This window comes from Periophthalmus magnuspinnatus, chromosome 9 (genome assembly GCF_009829125.3).
Source record: "Periophthalmus magnuspinnatus isolate fPerMag1 chromosome 9, fPerMag1.2.pri, whole genome shotgun sequence".
Lineage (NCBI taxonomy): Eukaryota > Metazoa > Chordata > Actinopteri > Gobiiformes > Gobiidae > Periophthalmus > Periophthalmus magnuspinnatus.
The window spans coordinates 32,693,736-32,709,952 of NC_047134.1; the positions used below are offsets into that span (position 1 = coordinate 32,693,736).

Sequence of the window (16,217 nt, forward strand, 5' to 3'; positions counted from 1 at the left end):
AAACCTGCTGAAATGAGTGCCTAGTTTGAATACTATTTTTAGTATCGATGAGTATATCATTTTCGATCTTTTTGACAACCCTAGTTCTACTACTACGGATACTATTTCTGCTGCTAGTTTCACGGCAACTGAGGGATGTATTTGACTAAAGAAATTCTTGGTTAACTAAAGACATGGCCAAGGCCCGATTAGAAGAGATGTGGCAAAAGCTTTCACATTTTTTGGAATCTCATACAAAAACTATATACAGAGAACTAAACAGATAATAAGCAAAAAGGCAGATGAAGTGTCCGTGCAGTCACTCCCAAAACTCCAGCTGACTCACTCAATGCTTTCTCCTTTCTGCTGCTGTGCCTCCACCATTTACTCCCTCACACACCACATTTATATTTAGTTCAGGTCCTGCTCATTGCAGAGATATAGTACTCATGTCCTGAACTCTGGCTCGGCTTGACTCAGACTCGTAAATTTTAAAGGGGCAGTGACTCATGACTTGACTTCACAGTTTGAATGGACGCAATTTGCAAATCATAAAGGCTGTGTTTTTTTAGATACCATAATTTCCTTCACAAACAACAAAATATCCTGCCTTATTCTGCCATAAAACTGCTAACCCAGTAATTAAGGTCTGCACAAACATATTCTGAATTGTGATTCTTGTATTACTTTTCAATCGCAATTTGATATTTTCCCACATTGTTCAGCGCTATTATCAAGCTACTCAGACATATGAACCAAGGACTCGACCTCAACCAGTAAAACCTTGAGGTAGTCAAATAAAATTACTAAATACTGCTAACACATGATTCTATCAAGGTCCCTCAAATGTCACCATATTTAATACTATAATACCAACTCTACTATTTCTACTAATTAATACTTTGCAGCAGATGTCATCAACAGTCCCTTGATTTGTGCACTTAAACAAGTCTCTCACACGCAAAATGACAGTCAGAAGCTAGCTAGCATTAGCCATCAGTTTTTTTAGTTAGTAACACCGCTTTTTTTTTTTTTTTTTTTGAACACCTAAACAGGACCATGAACGCTCTTATGGATCACAGGCTCCTGAAAATGCATTGTTTAAATTTTGTTTTAGTTTTTTCTTGAGTTTTCATCTAGATCTTTTTAGGCTATGTTTGCTGATGTGTGCATTGCGTCACCATAGTAACTGCTGAACATTCCCACCATAGAGATCATATAGTAAACCCCAGCCTGATGTCACTGCAAAGTATCAATTACTACTGCTCCTATGTTTGGAATATCAATCCTGTTTACATCCTGTTTGTGGATCCCGTACATGCTCTCCTACCACACTCACACCTCCCTCTTCATTAGCCTCCTCCCAGTTAGCTAGCTCCCCCAGCAGCAGTGTCGGACCTGTATTAATAACCTGGATATGCGCTAAGACTTTATGACATCCATAAATTACCTCGCTCCATGTAGCAGCGAGTCTACACAGCCCATCTATCACTATGGACCCAGGCTGAATATGCAGATGTTAAAGCACAAAATTACACACATACTGAGAGCAGGGGGTAAGAACACATGGCTTTTATACGCCAATAAACCATAAACATGTAATATAAGCAAACAAAGGCAATCATCACAGGATAACAAGGGGCTCATTTAACAGGAAGTGCGTGCAAATATGGAGGGAGAATTAATTACCTTGTGAAAAAAATATTAAAAACAATTAGTAAATGAAACTCAATTAATCTCTGAAGTAAAAATACGATTTAATTTGACAAGCTACTTTAAAGCAGTTATTGGTGTTATGTCCATACATTACAATGTACTTTAAAATGCATACATGTACCACAGAGCCAACATAGATGAACTGCTCAAAGGGCCCGTATTACTCTAGTTTCCAGTCTATGTTATAATGTTGTTTCCTCATCAAAAACATACCTGGAGTGGATGTTGATGTCATGTTTAACACAAAAATCCTGCATATTTTGGCTGAGTTCTTCTCTCAAACAGAAAACACTCCACCACCATCTTGTAATGTCATGCGGTGGTACAGGAAGCTCTCCATTGTGTTCTTCACTAGAATCATTTGGTGGAACAGAGCAATTCGAGCTTTGGAGATGTAGACAGACTTATAATAAAGGCATATATCAGGGGTGTCAAACTCAATTTCACCGAGGGCCACATGTAACTGTAAAACCATATAAATGTAACTGAATGTAATGTAAAATAAACGTAACTGCTTTTTTTTAACTTATTACTTGACTACAAACATTGCATATGCATTTAGATGTAAAAAAAATATGATTGTAACTGTGCATCTCCTGATAAACTGACATTTTAAAACAGTCATACGTTTTAATTTACCTTGTCACGGGCCACATAAAATGATGTGGTGGGCCGCATTTGGCCCCCGGGCCTTGAGTTTGACACATGTGGCATATATAATACTCTAGCATGTGCGAATGAAACAAAACACAACTCCAGACGTGTTTTTGAGGAGGTAACAACATTATCACATGGTTAAAAGCTCACAAGAGTCAATTTTGCTTGTACACAGAGATATATTTGCAAAAACTCTATAATAAGTAAACAACTGGCGAAGAACAACCAAATTAGCTGCTGGGTCACACAAGTACATTTCACGCTGTAGAGTGAGAGTACTTCTGAATTAACACTAAAGCAGGGGACACACTACACAATTTTTGGCCCTATTTTCCTCAGACTTTCAGTAGTTTAGTCACACTTAATCATCACTAGTTGAAGGCAGTAACAGCTGCTTCAGTCGTGTAGCGTCGAGCAGCTACGTCTTGAGTCATGTTCCAAATGCAAAGTGTGAAAAATACACAGCAGAAAAATGCGACCCCAGTTGCAGTCGTTCAGAAATGTTTGATTTTTAAGGCAGATTTTGGACACACTCCGGTGGAGCGAACTGTTTATTGTCCCTCCTCCACACACAGAGCTCAGCAATGAAAAGGGGCTCTGCTGTGCTGTTGTGTCGTGTCGTGTTTGAAGCTGCACACGCCACACCATCTTCACATCATAGGAAACAGGCAAAGAAAAAACTCCATAGAGACATGCAGGTGGCAAACCCCCTATCATAAAAGTTAAGATAGCCCCCCTTTAATAAAGACATTTGTTGAGATTATTCCTAATACTACTGAGTCAACCCTGTCTGAACTGTGGGTGTTAAAGCCCAAATCTCACATTAAAATGAGCTGGAGAAAAACGCGCCTTTGGTGAATCTCCGGGGAACAGTAGGTTTACTGCAGCCAGGCTTTCATTTCAGCTTAATTTTGCTGGCTTGTTTATCAAAGAGTGTCCACTTAGCCTTATATGAGCTTTTAGAAATAGACATTCAAAATAAGGGAAGAGATCTAGTCAGTAAAGTGTGGATTCTGCAGATAAGGCATGTCACAGTGTATTTTTTTTAATGTCTGTCAATGTGAGAATATATTTTATGATTAAAAAAGAGATCTTAATGTACTCAGAACAGGCAGAGAGGGTCAGATGGAGCAGAGGAGAGGGTCAGATGGAGCAGAGGATGTAGAGGAGAGGGTCAGATGGAGCAGAGGATCTAGAGGAGAGGGTCAGATGGAGCAGAGGATGCAGAGAGGGTCAGATGAGGAGGGGACAGCACTAGATATCTAGAAGTCTTTCAAGAGAGTCAATACAGTAATAATATTTAAATTAAATTAAATTGGATCTGACCATTTGAAAGCTGAGGGCGAAGTAAACAGTAGTCATAAAAACACAAAGCACATAAGCTATACAGGACACTAACCCCTTGGCCATGGGGAAGTGCAAAATGTTTAATCATAAAATGTCCTCACACTAAATAATGACACTGGGTCTTATACTCTTATTTATTATGGGTTGTTGAATTGATTCTTATCTCCATTAACTCCCCAGAGTGTGACTGGAGCTGTAACTCATGCCGTGGCCCTCTGAGGACAGACTGTGTGCAGTGTATGGAGGGACATGTCCTCCAGGACGGACTCTGCTCCCAGCACTGCTCCCCAGGATACTACAGAGAGGGGGACCACTGCCTGGGTATGTACTACTACTACTACTACTATTACTATTACTAATATTACTACAGAGAGGGGGACCACTGCCTGGGTATGTACTACTACTACTACTACTACTATTACTACAGAGAGGGAGACCACTGCCTGGGTATGTACTACTACTACTAGTACTACTACTACTACTACTACTACTACTACTACTACTACAGAGAGGGGGACCACTGCCTGGGTATGTACTACTACTACTACTACTACTACTACTACTATTACTAGTACAGAGAGGGGGACCACTGCCTGGGTATGTACCACTACTACTAGTACAGAGAGGGAGACTACTGCCTGGGTATGTACTACTACTACTACTACTACTACTACTACTACGACTACGACTACTACGACTACTAATACAATTACCATTACTATTACTACGGAGAGGGGGACCACTGTCTGGGTGTGTACTACTATTACTACTACTACTATTACTACAGAGAGAGAGAGACCACTGGGGGGGACTGCAGCCTGAGTAAGTACCATTACTACTACTACTATTACAGAGAGCAGAACCACTGCCTGGGTTTTTAATATTACTATTACTACAGACTGGGGGACTACTACCTAGGTATGTACTACTACTATTACTACTACTATTACTACTCCAGAGAAGCAGTCCCCTGTTGATTGTGTATCTTTGACACTTCTGTCCTGTAGCGTGTGACTCAGACTGTGAGCGGTGCTTAGGCCCAGCTCAGTGTCAGCAGTGTGCGTCTCCTCTGGTGGCCCTCAGAGGACTGTGTGTGCAGCACTGTGGGCCCCTGCACTACCTGGACCCCGACGCAAACCTCTGCAAATGTAAGCACTCGAAAAAAACATGTACCCCCTTTTTTTTTTTGGGATTTGATTATTCTTTTCAAAACAAAATAAAATTGGCTTTCTGTTTCATGAACATAAACAAGTTTCAGTATTCAGTGCCATTTAACTCCAAACTAATTTCTTCCTCCAATGTCTAAAATGTCTGAGGATTCGCTGTAGACCTTTCCCAAGATGACCCAAGACCCACGATGATCATTCAGGGATTTCATTAAAATTTGTTTGATTGTCCAGCCTGACTCAACATAGACAAACATTTAACCTACTGCGCACTTGGACTGGTCAAAGGATACAATTTTAAAACTATTACTTCTAATGCTGTTGGTAATAAAACTATTACTTATAGAAACATCAAATTGTAATAAAAAAAGGACATGTGCTACAACAATAAGGGAAGTGTAATGGTGCACTCTGTAACTTTTTACTGGGGAGTCTGCAAAATCTCGCTTCTCATTTGACTTTTGAATCCTTCATCTTTGTTATACCCATTAAATAATCATTAAAATTATATATTCAAAAGATGTTCCACAGTATGACATTCAGCATTTCATTCGGAGCGTTGGTATCGTTCAAACAAACTGTGAAAAACATGTATTTTTTATTGAGAGTGAGATCACCTCCCTACAGAACTGACGTGTAACTTGGCCCGGTGGCGTCATCTGCTCGTCTTCATGGAGATAAATAACTTTAATTACCTATTGTGGAACATTCTATCAAAAGCAAGAACATCTTCACGGAGGCAAGCTTGGTGGAGTATCCTCTTCCAGAAAAGTTGCTCAGTGCACCTTTAAGACAGACGATCAATTGGATCAGTTGATGTGAATGATAAAAAAATACACATAAAATAACTGCTATTTTATTCTTTCTCGTTTATTTTCAGTGGGTTTAGATTAAGCATTTGAGCTATTTTTTTTTTGTTTCTTATTAGTATTGCTTTTACCTGTCTCTGTGCAGCACTGTCTGTTTATAAAATGCGCTATAGATATTTTTGTGGTGTGTAAAATCCATGTCCCGTGTGTGCGTCCCAGCCTGTTCCTCTGACTGTGTGCTGTGTGAGGGGGTGGGTCAGTGCAGAGCCTGTGCACAGGGCAGCTTCCTCATCCAGGGGTACTGCACTCCGGACTGTGGCCATGGCTTCTACAGTGACACCAACACCAGGACCTGCCACGGTATTTCCTATTTCTTACTTCTTATTTTATTTATTTGTAAAAGGACAGCACATATTAATGAACTTCGAAAAATCTGAATATGTAAAGATTAGAAACAATGTGACTAATTTCCATCTTCGGTCCCTCGGCAGGTCACTCACTATACAAACAACACACTCACTATACACACAACACACTCACTATACACACAACACACTCACTAGACACACAACACACTCACTAGACACACAACACGCTCACTAGACACATGACACATTCACTAGACACACAACACACTGACTAGACACATAACACACTCACTAGACACACAACACACTCACTAGACACACAACACACTGAATAGACACATAACACACTCACTATACAAACAACACACTGACTAGACACATAACACACTCACTATGCACACAACACACTCACTAGACACACAACACACTCACTATGCACACAACACACTCACTAGACACATAACACACTCACTATGCACACAACACACTGACTAGACACATAACACACTCACTACACACACAACACACTCACTACACACACAACACACTGACTAGACACATAACACACTCACTAGACACACAACACACTCACTAGACACACAACACACTCACTAGACACATAACACACTCACTAGACACACAACACACTGACTAGACACATAACACACTCACTAGACACATAACACACTCACTAGACACACAACACACTGACTAGACACATAACACACTCACTAGACACACAACACACTGACTAGACACATAACACACTCACTAGACACATAACACACTCACTAGACACACAACACACTGACTAGACACATAACACACTCACTAGACACACAACACACTGACTAGACACATAACACTCACTAGACACATAACACACTGACTAGACACATAACACACTCACTACGCACACAACACACTCACTATGCACACAACACACTCACTAGACACACAACACACTCACTAGACACATAACACACTCACTAGACACACAACACACTCACTAGAGACATAACACACTCACTAGACACATAACACACTGACTAGACACACAACACACTCACTAGACACATAACACACTCACTATACACATAACACACTCACTATACAAACAACACACTCACTAGACACAACACACTCACTAGACACAACACACTCACTAGACACATAACACACTCACTAGACACACAACACGCTCACTATACACATAACACGCTCACTAGACACACAACACACTGACTAGACACACAACACACTGACTAGACACACAACACGCTCACTATACACATAACACACTCACTAGACACATAACACACTCACTAGACACATAACACACTCACTACGCACACAACATTTTTACTATATACACACAACACATTCTCAGTGCAAACAATTATACATCAGTTCATTTGAAGTTCGTTAAAAGTTAAACCAACAGCTCCTCAATATAAAAATGTCATTTAGTGACTCATATTTGACCCTTGGACAGTGTTTAAAGCTTTTGAGATGGTGCCAGTGTTGTGAGCTCTGGTTTATGAGGAGCTGTGTGTTCCACTTCTGACCTGCTCCATAAGCAAAAGAGAGTTGTCCAAAAGCACTTTTCCTAAACGGCACAGTCACCTCTACAGACTGCTCCTGTCCGCTTTGAATTATTTTTTCACAAACTCCTTCAGAGGAGGTGGAGCCAGATTGTTAAACACTTTGTTTACTAAAATTAAATCTGCATGTTTGATTGTGTTGCCCCAATTAAGAAATTTAAATTTGTCAACTATTTTACAATAATGATAATTAGTGGACTTTTGGTCTAATACCTTATGTGCTTTTAAAAAAATAGTTTCAGTAAACGTAGTTTTGCTTGTTAATTTAGGCGAGGTAAAATCATTGAATTTAAATACATTATTGCAAAGTTAGTTGTTAGATTATTTCTTGATATAAATTTGATAAATTATATTTGATTTTATTCACTGTTCTTTTGACATGTTGTTTAAATGACAGCTGTGGGTCCAATGTAATGTCCCAGACACTTAAATTACTGGACTACTGTCAGTTTTGTTCCAGGCAGCTCACATCTGGGTCTGTATTCATGTCAGGCTTTTTTGAAAAAAAACAAACAAACCCAAAAACATACTAGCTGATTTTGAAATATTTAGATGTAGTTGTTGAATTTTGTAGCCAGTTTTCCACCTCTGACGTAGCAACTGACAGGTCCTGTCAGCTGTTTGTTTTTAGAGTGAACACAAAACAGCATCATCAGCGTACATCTGACAGACTGCATTAGATGGACAAATGTGGGGCAGTGTACACCCTGAACAGCAGTGGGCCCGGTCTCGAACCTAGAGGCACACCAGGATTGTTTTGAAATGTTGGGGGTTTCACATTATACACAAACACACACACACACACACACTGCTTTCTCAAAGCCAGATAAAATTGTAGCCAAGTTAAAGTTATTTGTGATAGGTTGAAATGAGTGAGCTTTCGTATTTGCATTTGAAGGTTCACGGTGTCAAATCAACACTGCGCCAACAACACGCCCATGCTTCTGATAAAGTAACATGGGTTTAGATTGAAAATGCTTGTATTTAGATGATCAGTAAGTAACTCTGCGACCCACTTTTCAGCTACTTTGGAGATAACTGGCAAGATGTTGGTTGGCCAGTTGTTATTGATTTCAGTGGAGTCATTGTATTTGAAGATTTGTGTAATAACTCCAACCTTCCAGGGACTTATTCATCATATTTGTGATTGGCATAACGAGTGATCATTTATGAGTAAATCCTACACTCATACTGCTTTAAAGGGACTGGACCTGGTTTTAGAACATGTTTCAGAAACAAAATTATTGAGCTTTTAACTGTGTAGAACATTGTTCCCTCATAAAAAAAAAACAAAAACAAAAAAAAAAACACCCAAAAACAACAAAACTAAACATACCTGGAGCTGTATCTAGGTTAATTCACTCTGGTTTTAGTAATCCTCTGTAGAAAATCTTTTGTTTCTGAGCCTCAGCAACACTTGAATTTCCTCAGGATTGTTATGTCATAGATAGAAGCTGTGCGCAGTCTTTAAATCATAAATCATTGCTAGACTTGTTCTAAGTATTTTTGCCATCACATTACGATTGCGTGATCCTTGTTGCTCATATTAATTGTTTTTCTTTTTGCCGCCAGTAGATGGAAAACTGCACCAGATCAGAGTATACTGAGCGATGAGGCTGTGAAATGATGACTGTTTTTTAAATTTGCCATTATTTTAAGTTCTGCTTAAGCTGCTTATACATACATTTTAGAAGAGAAAAAAAAACAACTGGTACAGTTTATATATATATATATATATATATATATATATATATACACAGCTATTATTACTAAAGTACAAAATAAAGGACATCAAGATTAATAAGAAGAATTATTGTCAGTAGTAATCGAATAATCATTACCTGCCATTACCAGTCATGAGAGAAAAAGTTGACTTGGACAGAGCAGTAAATACATGGAAAATGTGTAATTTTTTGTTTTTGATGAAAAGATTCTTTCTTTCATACTGCACAAGGATGTCCTCAGGCGACTTCACTTGAGCTTTATCTGGGTCAAATTTGGTACAAATCTCTTCTTCACAGGCCTTTTATGTTCTCCCTAGATGAATCAGATAGTGGTGCTGGCTTAATAATTACTAAATTGAATAGATAAATTGCTATGAATTAGAAAATCATGCTGAATATTCTCCTTAGCTCCCATTAGAGATTCCAGGATACCTTTGTCCAAACACTGGGGTACTTGGGTGGCGCCCGTGTTTCCAACATAAAGTGACTCACCCGAGATCAGCTCAGTTTCCTTCATCTCCAAAATATGGTCTACACAACCCTAAACAATCTTGGGGAGTTCAACCGCTCCAGCGATGATTATATCACATAATTGAGAGCAGCCTGTCCTGCTAGAAGACCACCAAACGCCACTGTCTTGAACAATCCCAAAATGGAGAAGGAACTGCTCAGGCTAGAACCGGCACAATCTGAGTCCTGGTGTGTAACGTCTACTGGAATGTCGATGGCGATGTGATCTGGCCTGTATTCATTGGCATTTGACACGTCCCTGATCGAATCGGGATCTTCAAAGCCCCTGACGCCAGTGCAGTGTTCAGTCTTCTCTGGCTGGATGTTCTCATTGTGTTCATTTTTGGGTCTGGGCCTTTATCCAAGCCTCTGGTGTTTGGATGCCACTAGTTTTGTCATTATAAATTGGCTCATCCCAAAGTGGATCTGGAGCTTCAAAGCCCATGTTGACAATGAAATGATGGACTTCTCAGGTTGGATGTTCTCCTTGTTGTTCATCTGAGTTTCTAGAATAGCTTGGTTCAAACACTTAGGCATTTGGGGGCCACTTGTTTCTTCTACATTAAGTGGTTCATCCCAAACTAGATCTGGATCGTCCAAGTCCACATTGACAAAGCAATGGACGGATGTGTCAAGTTGCATGTTTTCTTGTTGTCCACTGGAGTCTCCAGAATACCCTGGTTGAAACACTGAGTGTTGTCTACATGCTCCAGTGTTTGGGTTGCTCTTATTGCTTCCTCCTGAAGTGGCTCATGCCCCATCGGCTCAGGGTGAGCAGAGCCTGTATCTGTAAAACACTGAGCAGAATTCTCACGCTCGCTGCTTTCCATGTTGTTGGTTAGAGGCTCTGGAATATGTTTCTCAAAGCACTGAGGTATTTGGATGCCATTTGTTTCTTCAGTACAATATTGCACATCCCAACTCTCAGGCTAGGTGGTCTTCTTGCTGTTGAATAGAGGTTCCAGAATACTTTTCTCCAAACACTGAGGTATTTGGCTGCCACTTGTGTCTTCAACATAAAATGGCTCATCCCAAATTGGACCTGGATCATTCAATTCTGTGTCAACACTGCTGTGAACAGACTTCTCATGTGAATGTTTTCCTTAACGCCCATTAGAGGTTCCAGAATACCTTTGTCCAAACACTGGGGTGCTTGGGTGGTGCCTGTGTCTCCAACACAAAGTGACTCATCCCTGATCAGCTCAGGCTCCGTAAATCACATTAATGCATTGGATAGAATTCTCATGCTGCATGACGTTCATTGAGGATCTGTTATCCATATAAAGTGGCTTATCCCATATCATATCTAAATCATTAATACAGTTCATAAAAGCTGCAGGTGCTGGTGGAAAAATCTCTTCTGGTAAAGCCTGTGGGGCCTATGGATTGGGCTGTTCAAGGCTGTTCGAGGTATTGAACTAAACTAAAAGTAAAAGTATTCTTTCATGATTGTTTGAGACCTGCTGAAAATCACTCCATTTGAAGCTTTATAAAACCTCAAAATATTCACAAAATATATATATATTTTTTTTACTTTTTTCTCTTTAAGTACATTTTTAACAGGAACTTTAATACCTTTATACTTAAATCATTTTTTTCATGTGATACTTTTACATGAGTATTTTTTTGCTCCAGTATCTGTACTTTTACTTAAGCAGCAAAATTGAGTACTTCTGCCACCATTGAGGAAGAGTAACTTTACTTCAAAATAATTAAGAGTTGGGAAGAAGCATTTGATTTATTATTTGAAGTTAATGTAACTTGAAGGATAAAATGTTATTTTGCTGCTATTTTCAAAGGAAAAATGAGAAAATCTAAATCATATCTGAAGGACCGTTGCAAGAAACACAACTGTTCAAAATATAAAATATATTGTCAACATAAAGCTTATGTCACAGGTACCCACGGTGGGAAGAGGAACCAAAACCTTTATTTAAGTAAGACTTCAATAAAATTTCAATAAAAATATTAATCAAGTAGAAGTAAAAGTATCCTGGAAAGTATAGTTTCCCAAATGCTCATGTAAATGTAACTGGGTACTGCCCATTTTTGCTCACTGTAAAAATAACCTAAACTTTTTAAAAGATTTGCTCTAACTATACACCCATGGACTGGAATGTAATGTTCAGTATTATGCATTATTCAGATTTTTCAAAACTTTTACAAAACTTTCTCTGGCTCTGACAGATAAAACGGCATAGTACTAGTTGTTTCCACATAGTCTTCATTCAGCTACGTTTGTGATTGGATAAAATGGCTTCAAATTATTGTACTATATGCCATTTTTTATTCCTGATATTTCACGTTTTATGTTTGATGTTCTTGCTCAGTTGCCTTCTATCATTGGCATCACTCAACTCTCCCAGTTTTAAACACTTGTCATATGGTTAAAAGTATTTCAATGAGAGACAGGGCATGGCAGTTCTTCACCTCGGCTGCTGCTTCTACGCTACAGTAGACAAACACAGGGGAGTGATGTAACACAATGAAAAAGGTGGATTCAGTTGTTTGCTTAGTTACCCAAAGGCAAACCATATGAAGTATCTCAAAGGTCCTATGTTACGCAAAATTGACTCGTATGCGCTTTAAGCCATGTTAGAATGTTATTACCTCATCAAAAACATACCCAGAGTTAGGTTCTGTTTCATTCTCACATGTTTGAGTTCTTCTCTCAAACAGAAAACACTCTGTTCCACCTTGTGATGTCATGTGGTAATACAGGAAGAGCTCCACTGTGTTTTTAAACTCCATACAACTCCGCTAGAATCATTTGGATGATTTCAGTCCTGGAATTGCCAATCTCTACTGAACTAAAGGTGAAAAGTAGCTGTGAACTTGAAAACTACCACTTCATGACATCACCTGGTGGAATGGAGCATTTTGAGCTTTGGAGATGTAGACAGAATATTAATAAAAGGTTACTCAAACATGTGTGAATGAAACTCCAGGTATTTTTTGAGGAGGTAGCAGCATTATAACATGGCTTTAAATGAATAGTTCTGTGAAGATTTCAGTAAGGTGTAGATACTTATATTCCCTGATTCGGAGCTTCTGGTCTCAGGAACAAGAGGTGAGAAAGAGAAAAAGTGAAGCATGTGGAATGGTGACGTCCGTTCAGCTTGTGTGACATTTTGCAAAAGTCTAATTGGACCAGAGTTAAGAGACGAGGAGCTCTGGCCTTTCTGTCAGCACTGGTGCAGTTACTCACTTGTCAGGAGAGTCACAACATTAGCTATACATGGAATAGAACTGTATATACCTACTCTCTCATTAGTTTACTTGTATTGTAGTAGTATTTGTAGTTGTAGCAGCAGTAGGTATTAGTAGAAGGAGTCGTATACTAGCGTTTAATGCAGTAATACAGTTTCCGATACCCATGTAGACACTGAAATAGATACATAGGAAACACGTTATAACTACTACTCCTTGACTAGCCTTAAAAGTCCTATTTCACGCAAAAATTGACTCTTGTGAGATTGTTAGAATGCCGTTATCTCCTCAAAAACATACCTGGAGTTGTGTTTTGTTTCGTTAACACATGTTTGAGTAACCCTTTATTATTAGTCTGTCTACATCTAGAAGCTCAAAATGCTCTGTTCCACCTTGTGATGTCATGAAGCGGTAGTTTTCAAGTTAACAGCTCCTTTTACCTTTTGTTCAGTAGAGATTGGAAATTCCAGAGATGAAATTATCCAAATGATTCTAGTGAAGGTGTATGGATTTTAAAAAACACACTGGAGCTCTTCCCTCTGCCGCATGACATCACAAGCTGGAACAAAATGTTTTCTGTTTGAGAGAAGAACTCAGCCTAAATATGCAGGGTTTGTATGTTAAACATGTGAAAGAAACAAAACATAATTCCAGGTCTATTTCTGAAAAGCAAACAACATTATAACATAGATCAGAAAATAGCCTCATATGTGCCCTTTAATAAAGCATAAACAAAGACTTCATTCAGGCTTGATAACTAGTTAATTAATGAGTGAGGAGTAAAGGTTAGGTTATTCATGAAGTAATTACTAAGCCTGAATCATTCTTTATCAAGATATTCATTAAGTCATGGCTCATGCTTCATCAGGCTAATTAAATTGTAGTTACTGGTTTGGAACAGCTATAGATCCAGTATAAAAAAATTATAATATCGCAATAGCATTTTCCAAAGGGTATAAAGTGATTTCTTGTTTTTTTGTTGTTTTTTTTAGTTTTTGGGGTTTTTTTTTGGCTAATGGTGCGTTCACATTTGGATATTCTAGCCTTCTATCCCTCTACCTTCCTGATTTATTGTTGTAATTCATTTTGGTCAATATCCCCTAATCTAGTATAGTTTTAGAGTAGAGTTACAGTACTAATAAAAGTGTATCCCTGATTTAGGTAGGAGTCAATGGCTAAGTTTACACGCGCACAAAAATCGGATTATTACTTTAAAGAAGACACATTGTGCTTGTGTCTGCTACACAGTTATAATTTATGACACCCGAGGATCATCACATTATAATTTGCACACTTTTTTTTTTTCAGTTGTACCAAAATGTCCATACTGATGAATCCTTCCATATCACTAAGAAAATATGATTGAAGAGTGATGGAAGAACAGAGCGGTCCTAAATTGTCTTGTTTTGTACGAAAATTAATGATGTTGTTTCGTTTACTGGGTGTTCTTGTTCTCACTCAGGACTCCCCCGGTAGAAGCGAAACCCTGTTATGAATCTGTTATTGAGTAAAATGGGTCACCTTTAAATAGCGACCATCATTCCTCTTATGTATTTATAGCTCTGGTGTAATTTTAGCCAGTAGCATTTAGCCGTTAGCAACTTCAGCCTGATTAACAGTGGAGAGTTAGTATGTCCGCATCGTTAGCACAGTCCCTCACCTCAGCACATGATTTATGGAAACTGACAGGGCCTAATTGTAATGGAGAGATGCATCGTGGGTAATATAAAGGGCAGGTAATGAAGGGAACCTGCCTCGGGTCCTCGGCTAATCCATAGCTTAATCAAACAGTGGGAGGTTTGGGGCAACAAAGTCTAAAAATGGGACTTGTTTAATATGCAATGAAAGTTTTTGATTCATTAGCAGCATTAAGCGACGTGATCAGGCTGGTGCGCTCTTCTCCGTGGAGATGTTAATGCTTTGTCTAAAATATTTCACAGTATGGCAATAAATGTATGCATCTGCCACCAGGCCAAGTTACAGGTCACATCTGTGGAGATGCAAGCCCACTTCCAGTAAGAATGCATCGTTATAGCAACAAAAAGACCTTTAATTGATTAAATGGGAGATAGATGAGTTTAATGTTATACTGTGGAATATTACAGGCAAAGCAATAACACCTTGGAGACACGCAGAAGGCAGGACCCCCTTTTTCTTGTAATATATAAGTAACATATTAGTGTTGTCAAATTTGAAAAATGTATCAGATTAATCACAGTTAAACTTTAGAATTTAGAACTTTTTTTTTTAATTTTTTTTTTTACAAATTTATAACCCTAACCCTTATTTAATTATTCCACAAATCTAAATGAATGTGTTAATTATTTTAAAATCCAACGGCCTATAATGTAACTCTAAAAATTGCATGTCATAATGAGTTTGTGTGGCCACATGTTTCCGCTTAATGTACATGACAAAACAACAAGTTTAGTGGGGTAAAGGTCCTTCATAGCTACCTCCGGGTGGAAATGGCTCTTACTGTGACAGATACACGATGTTACACTTGGCCTGGCGTCTTCCAGTATTCTGTAGCAGTTTGGTGAAATGTTTTGCTCACATGTGACCTTTACTTCCCCCATGATGTGCACGGTGTTCAACTGGAGATCTCCACAGTGACTTTAGTTTGTCCGCTCCGCATTCATAAACATCAGCCCCTGAGTGATCTGCCGCCTCCACGTGAGGACTGATGGTTTTACGTGTAAATGTAACCTTGAGTAATGAACACAGCTCGTGCGTTTCTCCTGTCAGTTAACCCCACTGCATTAACTTGTGGATGATGCGTCTATTTGTTTTGATTAATCACATGCATTAACACAGTAACATTGACAGCCCTAATATTAATCAATAATTATACAATTTTTCCCATCAGACAGCCTTCCTGACACAATTGTCTTTATTTATTCAGGTTTGGGAACATCAGAGTAGAGAATCTTCTGGACTTTTTGAGCCTAAATGAAACTCTACAGTAAAATTATAAAGCTCAGCACACAGAGGACCTGCGAACAAATGCAGTGACATTATTTTGTTCGCAGTGGCTGCAAATTGGAGCTCCTTGCTTTTCTGCCTATCAACTCTTTGAAAGTTTGAGCAGAGGGATACCAATGCCACTTTCATTTGATACAAGGAT

At 38.8% G+C, this 16,217-nt stretch overlaps 1 protein-coding gene across 1 annotated transcript in view; it reads left to right on the forward strand.

Moving 5' to 3' along the window:
• fras1 (Fraser extracellular matrix complex subunit 1) overlaps positions 1-16,217 on the forward strand; it is a 263,378-nt gene that overhangs the window by 138,947 nt on the left and 108,214 nt on the right. The window contains exons 24-26 of the mRNA XM_055224440.1: positions 3,880-4,020; positions 4,707-4,847; positions 5,894-6,034. Of these exons, the coding sequence (XP_055080415.1) occupies positions 3,880-4,020; positions 4,707-4,847; positions 5,894-6,034 (423 nt within the window). The remainder of the gene's footprint in view (positions 1-3,879; positions 4,021-4,706; positions 4,848-5,893; positions 6,035-16,217) is intronic.